The 26,990-nt window shown below is 43.6% G+C and overlaps 1 protein-coding gene across 1 annotated transcript in view; it reads right to left on the bottom strand.

Annotated features, from left to right (window-relative positions):
• Nucleotides 1-344: 344 nt before the first annotated feature.
• Nucleotides 345-26,990, bottom strand: part of LOC137359290 (probable G-protein coupled receptor 139) — a 33,362-nt gene continuing 6,716 nt past the window's right edge. The window contains exon 3 of the mRNA XM_068025328.1: nt 345-1,249. Within this exon, the coding sequence (XP_067881429.1) occupies nt 345-1,249 (905 nt within the window). The remainder of the gene's footprint in view (nt 1,250-26,990) is intronic.

The following is a 26,990-nucleotide window of genomic DNA, read 5'->3' as shown; positions in this document are numbered from 1 at the left end:
GCACAGACCGCGCTCTCCATAGAGCTCTGACTCCATAGCGAAAGTTCCCGACCGCACGCTGTCACCATAGTTACAGGCCACGCCCCACACTGTCACCATAGCGACATGTCCCGCACCGCTCTGGCTCCATACTGTGTGCCCCCGTCCTCGTTCTGCCTCCATGATGACAGGCCCCGCCCCTCTCTGGCACCATAGTAACATGCCCCGCCCCACTTTGTCACAATAGAGACAGGCCGCACCCCCCGCCATGTCTCCATTGTGACAGGCCCCACGTCACTCTCTCTCCAGAGTGACAGGCCACGATCCCCGGCTGCTGGAAATAGTCAGTAATTTAGTTTCTCTCATCACTGAATGAATTTAACAATTGTAGTAAAGGGATATTTCAGCACATTCTTCAACTGCTCTCTGAACTGACTCTGAGTCACGGCGTAAATCGCAGTGTTTGTGGAGCAACTCAAGAGCTGCAGCATGAAGCCCAATTCCTGCAAATAAGCAGGTGGAGCTTCAGACTCAACCACAGGCCCCAAGTTCAACATCCGCCATCTTATTGTACTCACCGTAAACATTGCCCATAACAGAATGAAATTCCCACAAATAACGAACAGTAAAATTATGGATTTCCTTCGGCTCTCCATCTCTGGGTCTCTGCGACTCTCCCCACTGCTGTGAACCCGGAGTCTCTTGCGTCCTCTGCTGCTCACTAAAATGTGTCTGACGGTGACAGCATTGAGCATCAGAATCAATATAAATGGGGCAATCGGGGTTAGAATGTTATGGAGGAACTCGATTGCTGCCCATACACGAGAATAATAAACCTCCATTGTTACCAAGCAAAACCAGGGATTGTTCACCAGCAAATACCGACCCGTTAACATAAAATACCAGAAGATGTTCTTTAAACAGCTCAGCACAGTCACTGTTCCCACAACCACAGCCCATGTTTTCTCAGTGCAATATTTACTTTTCAGTTTCTGGCAACAAATGGCCACAAATCGATCAAAGGTGAAAGTGACGGTGAACCAGACAGAACAGTCTGTGACTGTGTAAAGCAGGACGGCGTGGATATTACACACGGGGATGGAATACAGGTACATAAACCGTTCCCCATAAACAATGGGAATGTGTCTCAATATCAGGTCCAGGATAATGACCAGTAGGTCCGCCGCTGACATGGCCACCAGGTAGCGAGTGACACATTTGGAGAGACCGCACCTTCCCCGAGACAGGATCCCAATCGTCAGCAAGTTAACTGTGAGGAAGGGAAATAAACAGAGAAATTATACATCAGGCTGGAGCAAAGTTACCAGTTTGATTGAGTACTTATTGAGATTTATAAATGTGTTCCTGTATCCAGTGAGGTATTAAAATGATTGGACCTGAATGAACAAATGGGAAGGTCTATGATACGGTGGAAGACAGGAGAGATTAAATAACAAACGGATGATATTGAAATTGTCAAACTGAATGTTGATCATAATACGCCCCCTCCCTCTTTTCCCCGTCTGGTATAAAAACTGTTCCATCTCTAATCTCTCCCAGTTCTGATGAAGGATCACTGACCTGAAAGATTAACTCTGCTTCCCTTTCCACAGATGCTGCCAGACCTGCGGAATATTTCCAGCATATTCTGTTTTTATTTCATATTTCCAGCATCTGCAGCACTTTGCTGTTGTATATAAAGCTAAATGCTGGACTGACTGAGAATTTCCCGCAGCTGGGAAAGGCAGCACAGAATTTAATTATTTCAAAGCAACAATTGAGAATGAGTCCCCTGAAAAAATAATGAAACAAATAATCTCAATTGTTACTAAGTTGACTGTAAACAAGGGAAGTTATCAGGAAATGTTACACCAGGTTTGAAGAAAAAACAACATTTTGAAGGAATTTGGGGTGACATTTGTACATTTGTTACTACATTCAGGGATGGATCTAGTTTTTGTATCAATGACAGCAATTTCTGCTGGGGACAGGAAGCTGAATATAGTGGAGCCAGCAGGGTTCCTGACGGCAGGCCGAATATATGAGCGGAACCAGATCTTAGCAATTCAGAGCTGATTACTGACACAATTCAGTGGCACTCGGGCAATTAATTGCCTGGTTCCATGGTGCACATCCCTTTAAGGTTGGGGATTCCGCCTGCCAAAGTTGCTGAACAATTAGAGGGCCAGCAGCTCAGTTGTATTTGCAACACCACCCGGACCTTGGGAACTGCCAGTACTTCACAAGGCCTGGATGCAGGGCCATTCTGGATCCTTAAACCCTAGATTAGTGTGGAGAGGACACCAGATCCAGTCAACTGGTCATGGCCACTGCCAGGACAGCCCTGGGACCAGGACCCTGACTGGAGATCTGTACCCCTGGCAACAGAAGCAAGGACACTGGAGCCAATCATTGAGTAGGGCCACTGCCAATAATACACCAGGCCAGGGACCAATGGTATAGGTGGGAAAAGGGATGAGGTTCTGAAATCAGAATTTAGGGAGTTAAGAAGGAAATTAAAAGCAGGACCTCAAGTGCAGTAATCGCAGGTTTACTCCCACTGCTACGTGCTAGTGAGCATCGGAATAGGAGGATTGATCAAATGAAGACGTGGCTGGAGAATTGATGTAGGAGGGAGGGAATCATATTTCTGAGGCATTGTGACCGGTTCTGGGGCAGGTGGGACCTGTACAAGATGGACAAGCTACACCTTAACAGTACTGGAACGAACATCCTCACAGCAAGATTTGATAGTGCTGTTGGGGAGGTTTAAAACCAGCTTATCATGGGAGTGGGAACGTGAAGGGTAGCTCAAATTGGAAGTAAAGCTGATAACAGGAGGTAGAAAAGACAGTGAGGCAAAAGGAAAATGAGGTGGTGTTGCGCTGATAATAAGGGATGAAGACAGTATATTTGGAAGGGAGGATCTCAGATCGGAAGAAAAAAATGAGGACTCTGTTTGGGTGGAGCTAAGAAACAGCAAGGGGCAGCAAACATTGGTCGGAGTTGTTTATAGACCACCAAACAGTAGTAGTAGTGTGGGACATGGCATTAATCAGGAGATTAGAGAAGCATGTCACATCGGTAATACAGTAATCATAGGTGACTCCAATTTGGAAATCGACTGGGTAAACCTAATGAGCAGGATGAGTTTCTAAGTGCGTCTTCGGGATGATTTTCTTGAGCAGTATGTTGAGGAACCGACTAGAGAACAGGCTATTTTAGATCTAGTATTAGGTAATGAGAAAGTTCTAATTAATAATTTTGTTGAAAAATAACCTTTCGGGATAAATGACCGTAATATGATAGAATTTTACATTATGTTTGTAATTGAGGTTTTTCAATCTAATGCTAGGGTGTCAAATTGAACAAAGGGAATTATAGAGGGATGAGGGGCAAATTGGCTGAAATATTACATAGTTTACAGCAACGATACATTCAAGGCACAATAACCAGAAAAGTAAAGGCAGTCAACCATGGATAACAAAGAAAGTTAAGGATTGTATAAGATTAAAAGAAAAGGCCTACACAGTTACCAGAAATAGTAATGTAACTGAGGATTGGGATCATTGTAGAAAACAGCAAATGAAGAAATGATAAAGAAAGGGAGTTTAGAATATGAAAGTAAGCTAACAAAAACATATAAACGGACTGTAAAAATCTTCCATAGGTACATAAAAAGGAAACGTTTGGCTAAGACAAATGAAGGTCCATTGCAGACAGAGTCAAGAAATTTATAATGGGGAATAGAGAAATGGTAGAGAAGCTAAATGATTATTTTGTGTCTGTCTTCAATTAGGAATATGTAAGAAATCTCCCAGAACTTGAGATCCAAGGGATTAGGGGGAATGAGGAATTGAAGGAAATTAGTATCAGTAAGAAGGTTGTATTGGAGAAATGGATGGGGTTGAAGGTTAATAAGCCCCCAGGACCTGATATTCTACATCCCAGAGTGTCAAAAGAGGTGGCAATGGAGGTAGTGGATCCATTGGTGACCATCTCCCAAAATTCTATAGATGCTGGAGCGGTGGAGAGAGAGAGAGAGAAAGAGCCTGCTTTGGTGATGGATTTTCAGTTACTGTGTCTGCTGTCAATGGGATAAAGCTTACAGTTTCTGCAGAGCTGTGAAGGCTTTCACATGAGTCCATCAAACTCTTTTGTTTTTTATATTATTGAGGGTTATTCTGGATTCCCCTTCTGGAATTCAAGGTGCTGCATGCCCCCGTGTTGATAAAGCAATTCCAGATAATTCAATCAGAGTAAGCCATTGTTCTGGTTAGGCTTTGGGAGACTTTTCGTCTGCAGTTTGATCTTTTACTGTTTCACATCTAACTTACGGTGGCCATATTGGATGCCAGCCGTTTGCTTTTTAAAGTTACTTGCAAGACTTTTCATTAAAAGTTTAATGTAAGTTACCAATTAATTCCATTAATATTTCACCTTTGGCTTGTGGAGTTTTTCATGACACATATTAATAGAAGAGGGAAACCCTCCAGTGACACAATTAGGGTCCATGGCGACAGACATTAATTACAGTCACTCAACAAGCAGGTTCAGTAAACCCCTTTTAAACCAGCACTTTTTGTACCGCAATAAACGGACCATTTACCCAGTCTAGATGATAGATATGAGGGTTGCTGAAGGAAGGAATGGTGGAAATGGCACAGGCACTGACCATAATCTTCCAATCATCCTTGGATATGGGAATGATAACAGAGGGCTGGAGGTTTGTACATTTTATACCCTGCTTACAAAAGGATACAGAGAATAACTCCTGTAACTACAGAGTAGCCAGCATAGTGCCACCGCTGGGAAATGTTAAGCGTTCACAACCCAGGACAAAAATATTAATTGTTTGGAAAATGATAGATTTATAAATAACTTGCAGCCTGGATACAGTAATGACAAAGCAGGTCTGGCAGATTTCAAAAATTCTGTTTATAAAGTGTTTTTAATATAGTAGAACATCCATTGGTGCTTCCCAGGAGCATTATAAAACAAAACATGACAGTGAGCCACAGCAGGAGATATCAGATCAGATGACCAAAAGCTTGGATCAAAGAGGTGGGTTTGAAGGAGAGTCTTAGAGGAGGAACGTGAGGTGGAGATTACGGAGAGGTGTAGGGAGGTTATTGCAGAGGGTTGCACAAGATGTCTGAATTAATGGAGAGCAGCTATCTTGGAGGGTTGCGGGGCTGGAGGAGATTACAGCGATAGGGAGGGGCGTGCCTTTGGTGGGATTTGAAAACAAGGTTGAGAATTTAAAAATCTAGACTTTTCCTGACTGGAAGCCAGTGTAAGTCAGCAAACACAGTGGTGACAGAGGAACGGGACTTGATGTTACTAAGGTGTAAGCAGGCGATTTTAGTGATGGAACAAATATCAGGTCAGAAAATCATCTCGGAGTCAAATGTAACACTAAAGTTGCAAACAGACCGATGTAATCTCATACCGTTGTCAGGGAGAGGAATGGAGTCTGTAGCAATGGAGGGGAGTTTGGACCAAGGACCAAAACAATGACTTCTGTCTTCCCAATATTTAATTGGAGGAAATGTCTCCTCATCCAGTACTGGGTGTTGGATATGCAGTCTGATAATTTAACAACTGTGGAGGAGTGGAGAGAGGTGGCGGTGAGGTAAACTTGATGGAGTTCGTTGATGAAGCAAAGGAGGTGGTTGATGAATGTACATGATTGAAGTTATGTCTATGGACTTTCAAAAGGCGTTTGATCCACTTCCGCTAAGAAACTGTTTGTCGCCTCAAACCCAACATTCAGCTTCGATGGGAAGGCAAAACAACTTCTTTCCCCTCCTTCAGCATAGCCTGGACAATAACCCAAGTTCGTATACACCTATTATCACAATGCACACCCACCATGTTCTGCTTCCCAAATATCCGGGAATTTTGGCCCCAATTCCTTTCACCTTTTATTCTCACCTTCATTTCGTCCCCAGATTAAATTTCATCCCGGCAGAATGCCCTCTGAGGGGCCGGGCGCTCGAAATTTCTCTGCATCCATACTGTTGCTGTTAATGGACTAATAGAGCCATAAAATCCAAAAAGAAACCCCCTCCCACAGCCCTCTGAGCGTGCCTACATTTGGCCAATGCTGTCAGTACCTCCAGAATGGATAGCAATGGCGAGAACTATGAGGAATTCCAATGCAAGCGTTCTGTGGGAATTGAGTATTAAAGAAAAAGAGATAATTTAAATTCCTGAATAGGTCCTCTGCGAACAGGGCTCAAATAAAAGTGGGATAAGTTGAAAGTTTTAACCACTGGACCATGGCAGCTGAAATCACATGCCTTTAATACAGATCAAGAATGATCTTGCACTAATTCACTTTAGTCATGTTCTTGTTTCCTGGGACAAAAAAGTTGTTTGCAGATGTCAATCACAATAAACAAACTGTTGGAGGGAACTTCCTTTATTTATCAAAAAAAAACAAAAATCAGCAATTGTCAATCAATACAGCCCAATCAGAGAGAGAGAGAGCGAGAAAGAGAGTGAGAGAAGAGAGAGAGATGAGACGGTCGAGCAACTTCCTATATCCAGTCTTGGCCCTGTTACACATACCTGCTGCTCACCCAGGCCCCGCTCTCCGAACCAGTCAATATCCTTATCGAGACCCTTCAGATATTGTTTAAGAAATGAGAACAAATTTCAAAGTTCATCACAGCTGGATTGAATGGAACAAAGTTGAATAACATATTTACTGTCACTCGGTAACCACGTTAGACATTTCTTCAATTGGTAGCACTGTTGCAATAACCTCTATGTGAGGTATGTTCCAGCATCATAAACCGGGAGAATGCACTTCATCATTAATCGGGAGAATGCACTTCATCATTTCTGGGCAGTTAGGCAATTCACATCTTGATTCTGCCCTGATTCACTTTTCCAAAGCGGATCTACAGATTCTGCAATTTGGGCACTGGAGTTATTGTGTTTTTTTTTCTTTTTAAGTTTTCACCTTCCGGACTGACAACGTATTACAAATCTCAGATCAACCTTGCGTCATGTCCCAGTCTCGGTTAGAAGTGACACATAGCAACACCAACACGCTTACAGACACAACACGGTCACATTCAGATTTAGTCTGATTAATTTTGAGAGTTGTTTTCAGGTCGAATGCAACTTTGAACAAATAGTGGGTGATTGAGATGCCTTTCAAATATTTACAGTGAATTTCTGCACGCAGAGCAAGTGTTTCAATCAGACATTCCGAAATCCTTTCCGAAGCAAAGGTAGATAACTTTCCTGCCTGATTGTCCTACTCAATTTCACAACATCGTCTGAATTCAGGCTGTGCTGGGATTTTAAGCCAGGATATTCTGTTTACTAGACAGCTGTTTTTCACCAACTGAGTCACAGAGCAAAATATTGCCATGTGCTTTCCTTGAGCTATAGGTTATTGCAGGTCTCTGTTGATGTGTTTATCCTGGATATTACATTTCCAGGTTCTTTTAAATCCATCAGTTTACATTTCTTTGTGAGAGAGCAGGAGCTATGAATATATGTTTAGAAGATTTCCCTGTCAATCATTCCCATCACTATCTCTTCCCAAACTTTGTACAAAGGCATTAATGAAGGAATCAAACACAGCACGTCTTGAAAATTGTCTGATAAAGTTTGGAAGTTGAAAGTGCTTATTGGAGCGGATGTATTTCTGCAGACATATAGCAGATATGAAAATAACCATCATTGGGACATGGTTTGTACATGTAACCTATTTGTATACAATGCTAATAACTCAACGCTTTGATAGCATAATGATGTTATGGGAGTGGTTCTTTTTTTTCTTTAAGAGATGATATTTAAGTTGTGGACTGAGTGAAGTGTTCACAGACTGCAAGGCACCTTGTTCCAAGCAGCACAACAAGAAAATGAGAGGAATAGTTATAACTGTCACATGATTTGATTGTTAATTTTAGTCTCAGTTTGCACTGTGAAATACGTGCAACCTGGACCAGCAACATGCAGTGAGCCTTTTGCAAACCAGCGAAAAAAGCAACTCTCTGTAAAAGAAGACTTGCCTCTCTTGCAAAAAGAAATCCTACTTTTGAGGTGTGGCTATCGCCTACCTGGAGAGAGGAAAGGACCCCCGGAGGGAGAAACATACCCAGGAAAAGAGGAGTTGCTACTCTCTGTGGAGGAAAAGCTGTTTTGCAGATAGGAAGCCCCTGCAGTTTGAAAGGTAACAGATTCATTTTGCCTCCAGTCTCTGAAGAATCCCTGCCTCAAGAGTGATTCCTGTTGCCTCTTTTGTATTGGGAGATACTGAAATATCAAGAAAGCATCTAATGCTGGACTGCTACTTCGAAACTCAAGTACACCTGTTGCTACCCCCTTGTGTGACGGCTGCTGCAGCCAAAACAGAAATAGATCCTACAGAATTACTGGGCTGTCCTCTCAGCATATCTGGCACCATTTGCAGCCACAAAGTCCATCAAAGTTCTGAACCTCCTCAGCTCCTTTCTCCCAGGATTTGACTGCTGTCTTTAATCTGACAGCAGTTTCCATTCTATTGCAAACTGAACACGTACAGTTTCCACCAGAACAGCCCACCTCTCCGGAACTTCCTCAACTCTGCTTACTACAGTCTCGATGGTGTGCATCCACCAGTAGCACATTTATCCAAGCCCTTCAGTGACAGCTGTAAGCACTTAATGGCCAGGTCTGTTTAATCAGCCACTTTAAGTAAAAGAAACAGTTGCTGAATTCAATCTTCACTTTCTTTAGCTTGACGGTGGTCCACTCCTGGGTGATTGGCCTGATATAGAGAGGAATATGTCTTATTTTATCTGATTCCAATCAGTTTCAGTTTCCCCAGAAACCCAAAGATTTTCCCAGTTTCTGTTTCAGCATTGCTTTCCATTTCTGTTTCAATGTTAGTTTCCCTTTCAGTTAGGGCATGTCTTAAAAGACAAGCTTTGAAAAAAAAATGTCAGGGACCCAACATTCAACAAGTCATTTGATCAGCCAGCAGCTGACACAGCCGACACCTCCGCCCCCACCCCCCCCTCACCCCTCCATTGCTCCACAAACTGCAGATTTCATCAGCTTGCTAAAAATGGTGATGACAAGATGAGATAAAAGTTCATTAATACAGGCAGTTGACAGCAGCAGGGACTGCAGTGAAAAAGATCATGCGGCTTCTGGTGACTGTCCTACTTGGGTGATGGAGAATTTGGCTGGCTCCAAGGCTGAATCAGATGGTGAAGATACCATTTGTACATCGGATAAACGTGCTTATTTTGGGACAATATGGCAGAGCCCATGGGATACAGTGGAAGACGAGGAACATATGAGAGTGCTCAACAAACATTCAGTTCTTATATTAAAATAATTGATATGATTTTTAGGGCTAATAACATTTTGAAGGTGAAAATGAAGATATCAAGGCTCAGACTGTAAGAAAACAATGCTATTAATGGAGATTGGCTTGGAAGTGTGTGGCACACGAACAAATCCTACCCGAACAAGGTAAACAATGTGTCATTTGAAACAATCATCAATAAGTTGGTGGAACATTTCAACTCAAAGCCATTAGAGATAGTGGAAAGCTACAAAGTAGGAACCAGACATGCAAAAAGTGGTGAAACAGTTGGTGAGTACATTGCGGCAGTGAACAATTTAATATTCCATTGCAGTTTCAGCACATTCTTTGACCGTGCATTATGAATCAGATTTGTGTGTGGATTGGTGGAGTTACTAAATACACAAAATCTTATATTTGAGCTGGTGTAAACGATGACTCGTTCTATAGAAGTTACCACAAAAATGCACGGAGAATTCATCCTGTGCAAGTGACTAGTACAGCTTTTTTCCACAGTTAGAAGGATTTTGCCAAGCCTATGAGGAGAAAACTAGTCAGAAGTATGCTGGTGATGGCGGTTCAGTGTCTCGTTATCACTGGAAGGGCAACCACACGCATTAGCGTGTCAGTAGGGAAATGGCAAATGTTTTAATTGCCAAACGAATGACCACATTGCAACTGCTAGCTGAGAAAAGGCCAAAGCAAGAAAGGGAAATCATTCCGGTGGAATGCAAAACACTTACAGCACAAGGGTGCAGTTCAAAATCTTCAGTAAATCAAGAGTGCTTAAGTAAAGAGGAGCTATGGCTCTTCAATGTTTATGCCACTCGCAATAACTCAAATGACAGAGAGCTTTGTGCAAAGGAGTTAGTAAATCAGCAGTGAAAATTGCTCCATTATGAATGCAGATATTTACGAGGTCAAATTCAGTGTCGTACCTCTAACTGAGAGCACAGCTCAGGTGGAAAACTACTCTTCTGATGTGTTAGAAACGTGTGGACAAATGGAGTGTAATTTCCAACATAATGGCAAGTCCCTCAAGTTACCTATTGTTGCAGTGAAATATCTCAACCAACCAATGTTAGTGATCAAAGACTGACTTGACAAGCTGAAGTTAGAGTGGAAGCACATTTTCCACTTTGAGACAGTCAATAAACTTTCTCAGCCATTGAATAATTTTCAGCAACATGTCCGTGGCTAGCTATGAAGACATAATCGGTGTGAAAGTGCACATCTGAATCAGGTCTGAATCAAAACCAGTAAATTGAAAAGCTGGGCCAGTTCCTTATGCTCTAAGAACCCAGGCTGAAGACGAGATATAGACGCCATAGAGGAACAGTGTGTGAGAGAAAACTGATTTCAGAGATTGGTAACCCCGATTGTAGTCGTGCCCAGGTCAGAACAAAATCATAAGACTATGCAAGGACTACAAAGTTGCAATCAACCAGGCAGTGGATAATGAGCAGTACCCACTGCCGACCTCTCAAACGTTGTATGCGGACTTCCTGGGATGCAAGCTTTTCATGAAGTTGGATTTGTCCCATGCTTATGCATAGCTCATGGTGGATCTAAGGAGTCGGCAGTATCTTACAATAAATGCACACGTGGTGTTATACTCGTGCACAAAGCTGTCTTATGGTGTGAGGTTCTCTCCAAAAAGCTTCCAACATACAATTAATAAGATTTTGTAATGAGTTATCCATTGCTTGTGTAATCAGGATGATGCGTTGTTCATGACTGCAACAGAGGAAGAGAATCTTCAAGTGATGGATGAAGTATTAAAAGGTCTCCCTGATCTCAATGAGAAGTTCAAAAAAGAGCAAGTGTGCCTTTGTTCTCTCTGAAGGTATGCACGTAAGATAAGTTTGACAGGTGATGCACTACACATTCATCATAGCACAAATCGTGACCTGCAGCCAACATGCAAGGCTTCACCTATGGAGTTGAAGCAGTGATCAATCATGCCATGTATGATGGTCAAGAGAAGCATGTTCTTCATGTGCATTGACGAAGAGTGAATGCAACTACACGCAGGTAGAAAAGGAAGTGATTGGAATCATCTTCTGTATGATAAGGCTTCACCAGTTTTTGAAATATGAAAACTACACCCCAGTAACAGATCATAAATATCTACGAATTATTCTGGGACCAAATTCGACAATATTGACAGTGGGAGCATGAAGGATGAAAGGTGGGCTGTACTTCTCTTACAGTATGATTACATCGTCAAATATCACAGTTCGGAGAGTAACAGGGTAGTTGCTATGGGGGACTTTAACTTTCCAAATATTGACTAGAAATACTATAGTTCGAGTACTTTAGATGGGTCAGTTTTTGTCCAGTGTGTGCAAGAGGGATTTCTGACACAGTATGTAGACAGGCCAACCAGGGGCGATGCCACATTGGATTTGGTACTGGGTAATGAAACCGGGCAGGTGTTAGATTTAGATGTAGGTGAGCACTTTGGTGATAGTGATCACAATTCGGTTAGGTTTACCTTAGCGATGGGCAGGGACAGGTATATACCGCAGGGCAAGAATTATAGCAGGGGGAAAGTAAATTATGATGCGATTAGGCAAGATTTAGGATGCGTAGGATGGGAAAGGAAACTGCAGGGGATGGGCACAATCGAAATGTGGAGCTTATTCAAGGAGCAGCTACTGCATGTCCTGTCAGGCAGGCAGGAAGTTGTCGAACGAGGGAGCCGTGGTTTACTAAAGAAGTTGAAGCGCTTGTCAAAAGAAAGAAGAAGGCTTATGTTAGGATGAGACGTGAAGGCTCAGTTAGGGTGCACGAGAGTTACAAGCTAGCCAGGAAGGATCTAAAGGGAGATCTAAGAAGAGCATGGAGAGGACACGAGAAGTCATTGACGGATAGGATCAAGGAAAACCCTAAGGCTTTCTATAGGTATATCAGGAATAAAAGAATGACTAGAGTTAGATTAGGGCCAATCAAGGATAGTAGTGGGAAGTTGTGTGTGGAATCAGAGGAGATAGGGGAAGCGTTAAATGAATATTTTTCGTCAGTATTTACAGAAGAGAAAGAAAATGTTGTCGAGGAGAATACTGAGATTCAGACTACTAGGCAAGATGGGATTGAGGTTCACAAGGAGGAGGTGTTAGCAATTTTGGAAAGTGTGAAAATAGATAAGTCCCCTGGGCCAGATGGGATTTATCCTAGGATTCTCTGGGAAGCCAGGGAGGAGATTGCAGAGCCTTTGTCCTTGATCTTTATGTCGTCATTGTCGACAGGAATAGTGCCGGACGACTGGAGTATAGCAAATGTTGTCCCCTTGATCAAGAAGGGGAGTAGAGACAGCCCTGGTAATTATAGACATGTGAGCCTTACTTCGGTTGTGGGTAAAATGTTGGAAAAGGTTATAAGAGAAAGGATTTATAATCATCTTGAAAAGAATAAGTTCATTAGCGATAGTCAGCACGGTTTTGTGAAGGGTAGGTCGTGCCTCACAAAGCTTATTGAGTTTTTCGAGAATGTGACCAAACAGGTGAATGAGGGTAAAGCAGTGGCTGTGGTGTATATGGATTTCAGTAAGGCGTTTGATAAGGTTCCCCACGGTAGGCTACTGCAGAAAATACGGAAGTATGGGGTTGAAGGTGATTTAGAGCTTTGGATCAGAAATTGGCTAGCTGAAAGAAGACAGAGGGTGGTGGTTGATGGCAAATGTTCATCCTGGAGTTTAGTTACTAGTGGTGTACCACAAGGATCTGTTTTGGGGCCCCTGCTGTTTGTCATTTTTATAAATGACCTGGAAGAGGGTGTAGAAGGGTGGGTTAGTAAATTTGCGGATGACACGAAGGTCGGTGGAGTTGTGGATAGTGCCGAAGGATGTTGTAGGGTACAGAGGGACATAGATAGGCTGCAGAGCTGGGCTGAGAGATGGCAAATGGAGTTTAATGCGGAAAAGTGTGAGGTGATTCACTTTGGAAGGAGTAACAGGAATGCAGAGTGCTGGGCTAATGGGAGGATTCTTGGCAGTGTAGATGAACAGAGAGATCTTGGTGTCCAGGTACATAAATCCCTGAAAGTTGCTACCCAGGTTAATAGGGCTGTTAAGAAGGCATATGGTGTGTTAGCTTTTATTAGTAGGGGGATCGAGTTTCGGAGCCACGAGGTCATGCTGCAGCTGTACAAAACTCTGGTGAGACCGCACCTGGAGTATTGCGTGCAGTTCTCGTCACCGCATTACAGGAAGGATGTGGAAGCTTTGGAAAGTGTGCAGAGGAGATTTACTAGGATGTTGCCTGGTATGGAGGGAAGGTCGTACGAGGAAATGATGAGGGACTTGAGGTTGTTTTCGTTGGAGAGAAGGAGGAGGAGAGGTGACTTAATAGAGACATATAAGTTAATCAGAGGGTTAGATAGGGTGGACAGTGAGAGTCTTTTTCCTCGGATGGTGATGGCAAACACGAGGGGACATAGCTTTAAGTTGAGGGGTGATAGATATAGGACAGATGTTGGAGGTAGTTTCTTTACTCAGAGAGTAGTAGGGGCGTGGAACGCCCTGCCTGCAACAACAGTAGAGTCGCCAACTTTAAGGGCATTTAAGTGGTCATTGGATAGACATATGGATGAAAATGGAATAGTGTAGGTCAGATGGTTTCACAGGTCGGCGCAACATCGATGTTCTAAAAAAAAATGTTAACGCTGATATACTGTCGTGTTTGCTGCATTAGATCTCAGAATTAGGCAGTGAAGGTGCAATCTTCATAATAGGTGTAGTGGATGATGACTTTCCAATCACTGCAACTGAAATTGCAGCTGAAACTCAGAAGGACTCAGTGTTGAAAAAAAAATCCATGAACAGGCATTGAATGGATGGATAGAAAGTGACCAGTGTACAGGCGGGTAACTGAAACCATTCCACAATCATCACAATGAGTTGCCTTGTGAACAAGACTGCATGAAGTGGGGTCATAAAGTGGTGGTACCAAGTTGTTTGAGAGATAGAATTCTGACAGAATTCCATACCGAACACACAGAAATGGTCAGTATGAAATCTATGCAAGACGTTTAGTTTATTGGCCTTTTCTAGGCAGCTATCGAGGATTATTGGTGAGCAAATGTACTATGTGCCAAAACTGCGGAAATAAGCTGCTTCAAATGCCTTAGCAATTATGGCCATGGACGAGTCGACCATTTCAAAGAATTCATGTATAGCTTTGTAAGAAAATAAAATTACAATTTCTTAGTTCTGATTGATAACCACTCGAAATGGATCAAATCAAGGTCATGAATGTAAACACCAATGCTATTATTGCTTCTCATGCTTTACCAAACGAGTTTGTCTCAGATAATGGCTCTCAATTCAATTCTGCCTCGTTCCAAAATTTCATGAAGCGAAATGCTATCAAACCTCCCCTCACTTCATTATCATCTGGCATCAAATGGAGCTGCTGAAAGATCCTTAGGATAGTGAAAGAAGCAATGACGAAACACATGCTTCATGGTTGTTCAAATCCCAGTATGTTTCAGCGGTTGGCTAATTTCCTGCTGAAGGATAGAACAATCTCACCCTCCAGTACAGGGTATACACCTGCTGAGGTTTTGGTACATCACAGAATCGTTAATGTGCTGGAGGAGGCCATTCTGCCGATCGTGTCCTCACCAGCTCTCTGAAAGAGCAACTCCCTCAGTTCCATTCTCTGCCTTCTCGCCGTAACCCTGCACGTTCTTCCTTTTCAGATAACTGTATAATTCCCTTTTGAATGCTTCAATTCAACCAGCCTCCAGCACACTCTCAGGCAACACATTCCAGATCTTAACCACTCGCTGCACGAAAAGGTACTGCCTCATTTCACTTTTACTTCTGTACCAATTTAGTTATATCAGTGCCCACTCGTTCTCATTTCTTTCACGAGTGGGACCAGTTTCTCTTTATCTACTCTGTCCAGTCTCCTCATGATTTTGAACACCTCTATAAAATCACTTCTCGGCCTTCTCTTCTGTGAGGAAAACAGTCCTAACGTCTCCAGTCTATCTTCATAACTGAAATTCCTCATCACTCGAAACCTTCGCACGAATCCTTTCTGTACTCTCTCCAATGTGATCACATATTTCCTAAAGTGCAGCACCTAGAATTGGACGCAATACACCAGCTGAGGCCGAACCAGTGTCATGTACAAGTTCAACATGACTTCCTTGTTCTTGTACTCTTTGCTCCTATTAATGAAGCCCAGTATACTATGTGTTTTATAAACCGCTCTCTCAACCTGTCCTGTCACCTTCAATGACTTCTGCACATATACACGCAGGTCCCTCTGCTCCTGCACTCCCTTTAGAATTGTACCCTTTATTTTATGTTGTCTCTCCATGTTCTTCCTACCAAAATGAATTACTTCCCATTTCTCTGCATTGAACGTCTTTTGTCACCTGCCTGCCCATTCCACCAACTTGTCTATGTCCTTATGCAGATTAACACTATCCTCTTCACAGTTCACGATGCTTCCAACTTTCGTTTCATCTACAATCTTTGAAATCATACCCTGTGCTCCAAGGTGTAAGTTGTTAATATATATCAGGAAAAGCAAGGGTCCCGACACGGACCCCTGGAGAACTCCACTACTAACTTTTCTGCAGCTTGGAAAACATCCAACAACCAATACATTTTCTTTCCTGTCACTCAGCCAACTTCATATCCACGTTCCCATCATCCATTTTATTCCATGAGCTACAAGTTTGCTCACTAGTCTGTTGTGTGACACTGTATCAAATGCCTTTTGAAAGTCTGCAATTTCTACCCTCACTTCCCTCAGTAACCTTGGATGCATCTATCTGGTCCTGGTGCTCTATCCACTTGATGTACAGACAGCCTAGAGAATACATCCTCTTTATCAATTTTAAACTTCTCTACTGTCTGAATTACCTCCTGTTCCACCATTGCCTGGGTTGCATCTTCTTCCTTGGTAAAGACAGATGCAAAGTATTCATTTAATACCTCAGCTATGCCCTCTGCCTCCATGGGTTAATCCCCTTTTCGGTCCCTAATCGGCCCCACTTCTGCTTTTACCACCCTTTTACTATTTAAATGTCGATTAAATACTTTGGCATATCTTTTAATGCAAGCTGCCAATCTCTGTTCATGCACTCTTTTTGTTTCTCATATTTGCTTTTTCACATCCCCTCTGGACCTTCTATATTCAGCCTAGTATTTTCTACCTGGCATCTGTCATCAGCGCAATTTTTCTACTTTATCGTAATCACTACCTCTTTTGACATCCAAGGAGCTCTGGATCTGTTTGCCGTGCTTTCCCCTTTCGATGTAATATACCTTGACTGTGCCCAAACTATCTATTCTTTGAAGGTCGCCCATTGTTCATCTACCAGCCTTACTGTCACCTTTTGACTCCAGTTTATTTGCCCCAGTTCCATTTTTACCCCATTGAAGTTAGCCCCCCCCCCCCGTTAATCATTCTTAGTCTGGATTGCTCTTTATCCTTTCCCATAGTCAGCCTAATTCTTATGATGCAATGATCGCTATCCCTAAGTGCTCTCCTACTGATAATTGATCCATTTGGCCCACCTCATTCCCAAGAATTAAGTCTAGCACTGCCTGCTTTCTCGTTGGACTAGAAACATACAGTTGTAGAATATAGCAACATAGGAGCAGGAGTAGAACATTCAGGCCATCGATCCTGCCCTGCCATTCAATATGATGCTGAGCGTGTACTATAGACCCTCACAAAGTCAGAGGGAGGTAGAAGAGCAGACATGTGCTCAAAGAACTGAGAACTGGATGAACAATAGGGCAGCAATATAAGGGATTTAAATTCCCCAAATATTAAATAGGATAGTTTTAGTTTGAAAGGATTTGATGGAGCAGAACTCTTGAGATGCAATCAGGAGAACATTTCTGCCCAGTATCTGCCAAGTTCAAAAAGAGAGGGGGCAATTTTAGAATTACTTTTAGAAAATGAAGGTGGGCAGGTAGAAGTAGCAGTGGGAGAGTGTTTTGGTGGTAGTGATCATAATTCAGTCAGTTTTAACATAATTGTTGAAAAGGACAAGCAGAGAACAGGAGTCCGAGTTCTCAATTGGGGCAAAGCCAATTTTACTAAACTGAGGAGTGATTTAGCGAAAGTGTACTGGAAACAGCTAATTGAAGGTAAATCAGTCTCAGAGCAGCGGGAGGCACTAAAAGGGGAGATTCAAGGTGTTCAGGGTAAACATGTTCCAACAAAGAAAAAGGGTGAGGCGGCCAAATCTCAACCCCCGTGGATATTAAGTTTAGTTTTAGTTTAGAGATACAGCACTGAAACAGGCCCTTCGGCCAACCGAGTCTGTGCCGACCATCAACCACCCATTTATACTAATCCTGCACTAATCCCATATTCCTACCACATCCAGACCTGTCCCTACATTTCCCTGCCACTTTCCTATACTAGGGGCAATTTATAATGGCCAATTAACCTATCAACCTGCAAGTCTTTGGCATGTGGGAGGAAACCAGAGCACCCGGAGGAAACCCACGCAGACACAGGGAGAACTTGCAAACTCCGCACAGGTAGCACCCGGAATCGAACCCGGGTCGCTGGAGCTGTGAGGCTAACCACTGCGCCACTGTGCCGCCCCAAGCACCCGATAAGATAAGATGAGGCAGAACAGGAAAGCTTTTGTCCGACACCGAAAACTCAACATTGCAGAAAACCAAGAGCATAGAAAGTGGTGGGCTAATATCATAATGGAAATTAGGAAAGCAAAAAGAGATCATGAAAGAATATTGGCAAGCAAAATCAATGTGAACCCAAGGATTTTTTTTGCAGTACATTAAGAGTAAGAGGATAACTAAGTGGAGAGTAGGGCCCGTAATAGACCGAAAATGTAACCTATGTGTCGGGGAGGAAGATATTGGTATGGCTCTTAATGAATACTTTGCGTCTGTCTTTACAAAAGGGGGGGCGCAGATATTGTAGTTAAGGAGGGAGACTGTGAAGTTTTGGATATGATAAACATAGGGAGAGAGGAAGCATTAATGGGAGTAGCATCCTTGCGAGTTGATAAATCACAAGGACCGAATGAAATGAATCCTAGACTGATAAAAGAAGCAAGAGATGGATTAGTAGAAGGTCTGACCATCATTTTATTGTCTTCACGGGATACAGGTGTAGTACCGGAGGATTAGAGAACTGCTCACATTGTACATCTATTTGAAAAGTGATTGAGGGATAAACTGAATAATTACAGGCCAATCGGTCTCACCTCAGTAGTGCGGAAATTATTGGAATCTATTCTGAGAGGCGGGCTAAACTGGCGCTTAGAAAGGCACAGGTTAATCTAGGATAGTCAGCATGGATTTGTTAAGGGAAGATCTTGTTTGACCAACCTGATCGAATTTTTTGAAGAAGTAACAAGGAAGATAGATGAGGATAGTACAATTGGTGTGGACTACGTGGATTTTAGCAAGGCGTTCGACAATGTCCCACCTGGCAGACTGGTTGGAAAAATAAAATCCCATGGGATCCAGGGAAATACAGCAAGGTGGGTATATAATTAGCTCAGTGGCAGGAAACAAAGGGTAATTGTTGATGGGCGTTTTACCGACTGGAGGGCTGCTTTCAGTGGTGTTTCACAGGGCTCAGTATTGGGTCCCCTGCTTTTTGTGGTATATATTAATAATTTGAAGGTAAACGTAGGGACCATGATCAAGAAGTTTGCAGATGACACAAAGATTGGCCATGTGATAGATAGAGAGGAGGATAGCTGTAGGCTGCAGAAGATATTGATGGTCTATTCAGATGGGCAGAAAAGTGGCAAATGGAATTCAACCTGGAGAAGTGTGAGGTGATGCATTTGGGGAGGTAAAACAAGGCAAAGGAATACACGATTAATGGGAAAATACTGAGACGTGTAGAGGAAGTGAGGGACATTGGAATGAATGTCCAAAGATCACTGAAGGTAGCAGGACAGGTCGATAAGGTGGATAAGAAGCATATGGAATATTTTTCTCTATTAGGCGAGGTATAGAATATAAGAGCAGGAGGTTATGTTGGAACTGTATAACTCATTGGCGAGGACAACACTTGAGTACTGTGTGCAGTTCTGGTCACCACATTACAGAAAATATGCAATTGCACGAAGAGGGCACAGAGGAGATTTACGAGGATTTATCCAGGACTGGGAAAATGCAGCTATGAAGAAAGATTGGATCGGCTGGGGTTGTTCTCATTGGAACAGAGAAGGCTGAGAGGAGATCTGATTGAAATGTACAAAACTTTGAGGGGCCAGGATAGAGTGGAGGTGAAGTGTCTACTCAACTTAGCAGAGAGGTCAGTGACTAGCGGGCATAGATTTAAAGGGATTGGGAGAAACATTAGAGGAGAGATGTGGAAAAACCTTTTCACCCAAAGGGTGGTGATGCTCTGGAAATAACTGCCTGAAAAGGTAGTTGAGGCAGAGACCCTCAACTCATTCAAAAGGAGTCTGGATATGCACCTTAAGTGCCATAATCTGCAGGGCTATTGATCAAATACTGGAAGTTGAGATTGGAATAGGTGGATCGTTATTCGGACAGCACAGACAAGATGGGTCAAGTGGCCTCTTTCTGTGCCTTAAACTTCCTATGATTCTATGATAATCCACTTCAATGCTTGTTCCCGCCCTACCCTCATATCTCATTATGCCATTTGTGTTTGGGAATCTGTCAATCTCTGCTTTAAACAGACCCAATGAATGAGCTTCCACAGCCCTCTGGGGTAGAGAATTACAAAGATTCACAACCCTCCGAATAACGAAATTCCTCCTCATCTCTGTCCTAAGTGAATTCCCCCTTGTTTTGAAATTGTGTCCCATGGTTCTAGACTCTCCAACCAGGGGAAACATATTACCTCCATCTACCCTGTCTAACCGGTTAAGTATTTTGTAGATTTCAATTACATCACCTCTCATTCCTGGAAACGCTAGCGAATACAGGCCCAGTTTCCCCAATCTCTCTTCGTAGGACAGTCCCACCATCCTAAGAACAAGTCTGTTGAACCTTTGCTGCACTCCCTCTAAGGCAATAATATCCTTCTTAAGGTATGGGGAACAAAATTGCACACAGTGCTCCAGGTGTGGTCTACACAAGGTTCTATACAATTGATACAAGACTTCACCACTCCAGTGATCAAATCCTCTTAAGATAAAGGCTAGCATGCCATTAGCCTTCTTAATGGCTTGCAGCACCTGCATGTTAACTTCCAGTGATTTATTAATAAGGCCACACAGGTCTCTTTGTGCATCTACATTTTCTAATCTCTTACAATTTTGGAAATACTCTGCACATCTATTCCTCCTACCAAAGTGGATTACCTCACATTTTCCACATTATATTCCATCTGCCACGTTCTTGCCCACTCACTAACTCTGTCCAAATCCCTTTGAAGCCGCTTTACATTTTCCTCACAACACACATTCCCACCAAAATTTGCGTCATCTGCAAAATTGGAAATACTACATTTGGTCCCCACATCCAAGTCACTGATATATTCTGTGAACAGCTGTGGCCCAAGCACAGATCCCTGCAGTACCCCAATAGTCACAGCCTGCCAATGTGAGAATGACCTGTTTATGTAATGTTCCTGAACATATTCTTGGAACTCTTGCCCCTGACTGCCCTTTACACTAATATTATTCCAGTCCATGTTTTGTTAATTAAAGTCCCCCTTTATAACTACCCTATAATTGTTGTTCCTTTCTGTAATTTCCTTGAAATTTGTTCCGCCACGTCCTTCCCACTCGCTGGTGGCCTATAGGCAACACCGAGCAATGTAACTGCATCTTTTTTGAACCTTAGCTTTAGCCAAATTGAATCGGTCCTACATTTCTGGGACATCCTACTTCTCCAGCACTGCAATGTTCTCCTTAATCAATAATGCCAACCTTCCCCCTTTTTTCACGTTCCTGTCTTTCCTGAATACCGAGTATCCAGGAATATTAACACCCAGTTGTGCCCTTCATTGTGCCAGGTCTCTGTTATTGCTGCAACACTATATTTCCTCATGGCACACTGCACCTGTACGTCACCAGTCTTATTAACAACACTCGTTGTATTCACATACAAGTGCATTAACCTTTATTCAGACTTTATTACTTTCTCCCTTACTCTGGCACCACCTAATAACATACTATCCCTACTCGCGTGTTATCTATCAACCCCACCGTTCTGTGCACCTTGGTATTCTTCTCTAATAGTTGCTCCTGGTTCTCGCACACCTGACAAGTTCCATACCAATGACAATTTAGCATAAACCCTCCCGAACAGCACTAGCAAATCGCCCTGCGAGGATATTGATCCAAGCCCCGATACGATGCAACCCATCCATCATGTACAGGTCCCACTTGCCCCAGAACCGGTCCCAATGTCTTAGAAATCTGATGCCCTCCCTCGTACTCCAGTTCTCCAGCCACGTGTTCACTAAATTCTCCTATTCCTATTTCACTAACAGTGGGACTGGGAGTAATACTGAGTTTATTGCTTTTGAGGGCTTTCTTTATAATATCCTTCCGAGCTCCCTAAAATCTGCTTTCAGGAGCTCATCCCCTTCTTACATATTTCATTGGTACCAGTATGGACCACGACCTCTGGCTGTTCACCCTCCCCCAGAAGAATGTTATTCAGCCTTTCCATGAAATCCTTGACCGTGGCACCAGGGAGGCAACACAGCATCATGCAGTCACGTTTACTGCCGCAGGACCGCCTGTCTGTTCCCCTAACTAACGAATCCACTATCACTATTGCTCTTCCACTCCTCTTCCTCCTCTCCCGTGCAGCTGAGCCACCTGTGATGCCACCAACCTGGCTCTTACTGCACTCCACTGAGGAACCGTCACCCTCACCAGTATCCAAAATGGAAATTCGATTAGTGAGTGAGATCATATCAGGGGAATCCTGCACTCCGTGCCTGGTTCTCTTAAACTGCCTGGCAGTCATCTGCCTGTATGTTTCTAACCTGCGGTGTGACCACCTCTCTAAACGTGCTATCCACATAGGTCTCTGCCTCGCGGATGCACAACAGCGACACCAGCCACCGTTCGACTTCCGAAACCCAGAGATCAAGCTTCTGCAGCCGGTAACACTTCCTGCAGAAGTGGTTGTTTTGGACGCATGGTGTGTCCATGAGCTCCTATATGCCACAGCATGTAGAGAATGCTATGGACTCATTTTTGAGTGTGGTTCTACCAAACCGGACTGCTAACGTTGAACACAAACAAACCAATCAAAAACATCAGTATGACACAAACAAGGGAGAACACAGTTTCACAAAAAATGAGCATGCTTGTGTTTTCAGTCCATCTCACAAGTTACACAAGTCCTACCAAAATGAATCACTTCACATTTCTATGCATTGAACTTTATTTTCCACCTCTCTGCCCATTCCACCAACTTGTCTATGTCCTTTTGAAGTTCTACAATATCCTGCTCACAGTTGACAATGCTTCCAAGTTTCGTATAATCTGCAAACTTTGAAATTGCGCCCTGCACACCAAGGTCCAGGTCATTAATATAAACCAGGAAAAGCAAGGATCCCAACACTGATCCCTGGGAAACTCCACTACAAATCTTCCTCCAGCTCGAAAATATCCATTAATCACTACTTTCTGTTTCCTGTCACTAAGCTAATTTTGTATCAGTGTTGCGTGTGGCACTGTATCAAATGCCTTCTGGAGGTCCATGTACGCCTCATCAACAGCATCACCCTCATCAATCCGCTCTGTAACCTTCTTATAAAAACTCCAGAAACTTAGTTAAACATGCTTTTGCCTTAATGGAATCATGCTGCCGTTCCATAATTAGCGTACATTTGTCTATGTGACGATTGATTTTAGGCCAAATTATTTTTTCTAGACGCTTTCCCACCACCGAGGTTAAACTGACTGGCCTGCAGCTGCTGGGCTTATCTTGACACTATTTTTTGACCTGGAGTGTCACGTTTCCAATTCTCCAGTCCTCTGCTACCACCCCAGTCTACGGAAGAATGATAAATTATGGCAAGTGCCTCAGGGACTTCCACCCTCACCTCCCTCAGTATCCTTGGATGCATCTCCCTGGTGCTTTATCCACTTAAGTACAGACAGCCTATCTACTACTTCCACATTATCTATTTTAAACCCGTCTAGTGTCTGACTTACCTCCTCTTTCAACATTGCCTGGGGTGCATCTTCGTCCTTGATAAAGACAGATGCAATGTTTTAATTTAATACCACAGCTATGGGGTTCACACGGAGGATAATATCACAGAAGAGACGGTGGGATGCGGTGCCATTGTTACCGGACTAATAACGGGGACACACAGCGTATTGCTCTGGGAACAGGGGGTCGAATCCCACCACAGCAGAACAAAGAACAAAGAACAAAGAAAATTACAGCACAGGAACAGGCCCTTCGGCCCTCCAAGCCTACGCCAATCCAAATCCTCTATCTAAACCTGTCGCCTATTTTCCAAGGGTCTGTATCTCTTTACTTCCTGCCCATTCATGTATCTGTCTAGATACATCTTAAAAGACGCTATCGTGCCCGCGTCTACCACCTCCGCTGGTAATGCATTCATTGCACCCACCACCCTCTGCGTAAAGAACTTTCCACGCATATCCCCCCTGAACATTTCCCCTTTCACTTTGAACTCGTGTCCCCTTGTAATTGAATCCCCCACTCTGGGAAAAAGCTTCTTGCTATCCACCCTGTCTGTACCTCTCATGATTTTGTACACCTCAATCAGGTCCCCCCTCAACCTCCGTCTTTCTATTGAAAATAATCCTAATCTACTCAACCTCTCTTCATAGCTCGCGCCCTCCATACCAGGCAACATCCTGGTGAACCTCCTCTGCACCCTCTCCAAAGCATCCACATCCTTTTGGTAATGTGGCGACCAGAACTGCACGCAGTATTCCAAATGTAGCCGAACCAAAGTCCTATACAACTGTAACATGACCTGCCAACTCTTGTACTCAATACCCCGTCCGATGATGGAAAGCATGCCGTTTGCCTCTTGACCACTCTATTGAACTGCGTTGCCACCTTCAGGGAACAATGGACCTGAACACCCAAATCTCTCTGTACATCAATTTTCCCCAGGACTTTTCCATTTACTGTCTAGTTCACTCTTAAATTGGATCTTCCAAAATGCATCACCTCGCATTTGCACTGATTGAACTCCATCTGCTATTTCTCCGCCCAACTCTCCAGTCTATCTATATTCTGCTGTATTCTCTGACAGTCCCCTTCACTATCTGCTACTCCACCAATCTTAGTGTCGTCTGCAAAATTGCTAATCAGACCACCTATACTTTCCTCCAAATCATTTATGTATATCACAAACAACAGTGGTCCCAGCACGGATCCCTGTGGAACACCACTGGTCACACGTCTCCATTTTGAGAAACTCCCTTCCACTTCTACTCTCTGTCTCCTGTTGCCCAGCCAGTTCTTTATCCATCTAGCTAGTACACCTTGGACCCCATGCGCCTTCACGTTCTCCATCAGCCTACCATGGGGAACCTTATCAAACGCCTTACTGAAGTCCATGTATATGACATCTACAGCCCTTCCTTCATCAATCAACTTTGTCACTTCCTCAAAGAATTCTATTAAGTTGGTAAGACATGACCTTCCCTGCACAAAACCATGTTGCCTATCACTGATAAGCCCATTTTCTTACCAGATGGGAATAGATCCTATCCCTCGGTATCTTCTCCAGCAGCTTCCCTACCACTGACGTCAGGCTCACCGGTCTATAATTACCTGGATTTTCCCTGCTACCCTTCTTAAGCAAGGGGACAACATTAGCAATTCTCCAGTCCTCCGGGACCTCACCCGTATTTAAGGATGTTTCAAAGATATCTGTTAAGGCCCCAACTATTTGCTCTCTCGCTACCCACAGTAACCTGGGATAGATTCCATCCGGACCTGGGGACTTGTCCACCTTAATGCCTTTTAGAATAGCCAACAATTCCTCCCTCCTTATGCCGACTTGACCTAGAGTACTCAAACATCTGTCCCTAACCTCAACATCCGTCATGTCCCTCTCCTCGGTGAATACCGATGCAAAGTACTCGTTTAGAATCTCACCCATTTTCTCTGACTCCACGCATAACTTTCCTCCTTTGTCCTTGAGTGGGCCAATCCTTTCTCTAGTTACCCTCTTGCTCCTTATATATGAATAAAAGGCTTTGGGATTTTCCTTAACCCTGTTTGCTAAAGATATTTCATGACCCCTTTTAGCCCTCTTAATTCCTCGTTTCAGATTGGTCCTATACTCCCGATATTCTTTCAAAGCTTCGTCTTCCTTCAGCCGCCTAGACCTTATGTGTGCTTCCTTTTTCCTCTTAGCTAGTCTCACAATTTCACCAGTCATCCATGGTTCCCTAATCTTGCCATTTCTACCCCTCATTTTCACAGCAACATGTCTCTCCTGCACGCTAATCAACCTCTCTTTGAAAGCCTCCCACATATCAAAAGTGGATTTACCTTCAAACAGCTGCTCCCAATCTACATTCCCCAGCTCCTGCCGAATTTTGGTATAGTTGGCCTTCCCCCAATTTAGCACTCTTCCTTTAGGTCCACTCTCGTCTTTGTCCATGAGTATTCTAAAACTTACGGAATTGTGATCACTATTCCCAAAGTAGACCCCTACTGAAACTTCAACCACCTGGCCCGGCTCATTTCCCAACACCAGGTCCAGTATGGCCCCTTCCCGAGTTGGACTATCTACATACTGCTCTAGAAAACCCTCCTGGATGCTCCTTACAAATTCTGCTCCATATAGACCTCTAACATTAAGTGAATCCCAGTCAATGTTGGTAAAATTAAAAGAATTCGAAGGTGAAACTTTAATTCAATTAATAAATCTGGAATTAAAAAGCTAGTCTAATATTGGCCATGAAACCATTGTCGATTTTTGTAAAAACCTATCTGGTTCACTAATGTCCTTTAGAGAAGGAAATCTGCTATCCTTGTCTGGTCTGGCCGACAGGTGACTCCAGATCCACAGCAATGTGGTTGACTATTTCATGCCCTCTGAAATGGCCTAGCAAGCCACTCAGTTGTACCTAACTGCTACGAAGTCAACAAAAAGAATGAAACCGAGCAACCACACGGCATCGACCTAGGCACCAGAAACGACAATGGCAAACCCACCCCTGACGACCCTGCAAAGTCCTCCTTAGTAACATCTGTGGGCTTGTGCCAAAGTGGGAGAGCTGTCCCACAGACAAGTCAAGCAACAGCCTGACGTAGTCATACTCACGAAATCATACCTTGCTGACAATGTCCCAGACACTGCAATCACTCTCCCTGGGTATGTCCTGTCCCGCCGGCAGGACAGACCCAGCAGAGGTGGTGGAACAGTGGTATACAGGAGGGAGGGAGTTGCCCTGGGTGCCCTCAACATTGACTCCTGACCCCATGAAGTCTCAAGGCATCAGGCCAAACATAGACAAGGAATCCTCCTACTGATTACCACCTACGGCCCACCCTCAGCTGATGAGTCTGTGCCCCTCCATGTTGAACACCACTTGGAGGAAGCACTGATGGTGGCAAGGGCACAGAATGTACCCTGGGTGGGGGACCTCAATGCCCATCACCAAGAGTGGCTCGGTAGCACCACTACTGACCGAGCTGGCTGAGTCCTAAAGGACAAAGCTGCTAGACTGGGTCTGCAGCAGGTCATGAGGGAACCAACAAGAGGGCAACGCATACTTG

Source organism: Heterodontus francisci, unplaced genomic scaffold, assembly GCF_036365525.1.
Source record: "Heterodontus francisci isolate sHetFra1 unplaced genomic scaffold, sHetFra1.hap1 HAP1_SCAFFOLD_146, whole genome shotgun sequence".
Classification (NCBI taxonomy): Eukaryota; Metazoa; Chordata; class Chondrichthyes; order Heterodontiformes; family Heterodontidae; genus Heterodontus; species Heterodontus francisci.
This window is presented reverse-complemented; position numbering and strand designations above follow the sequence as displayed.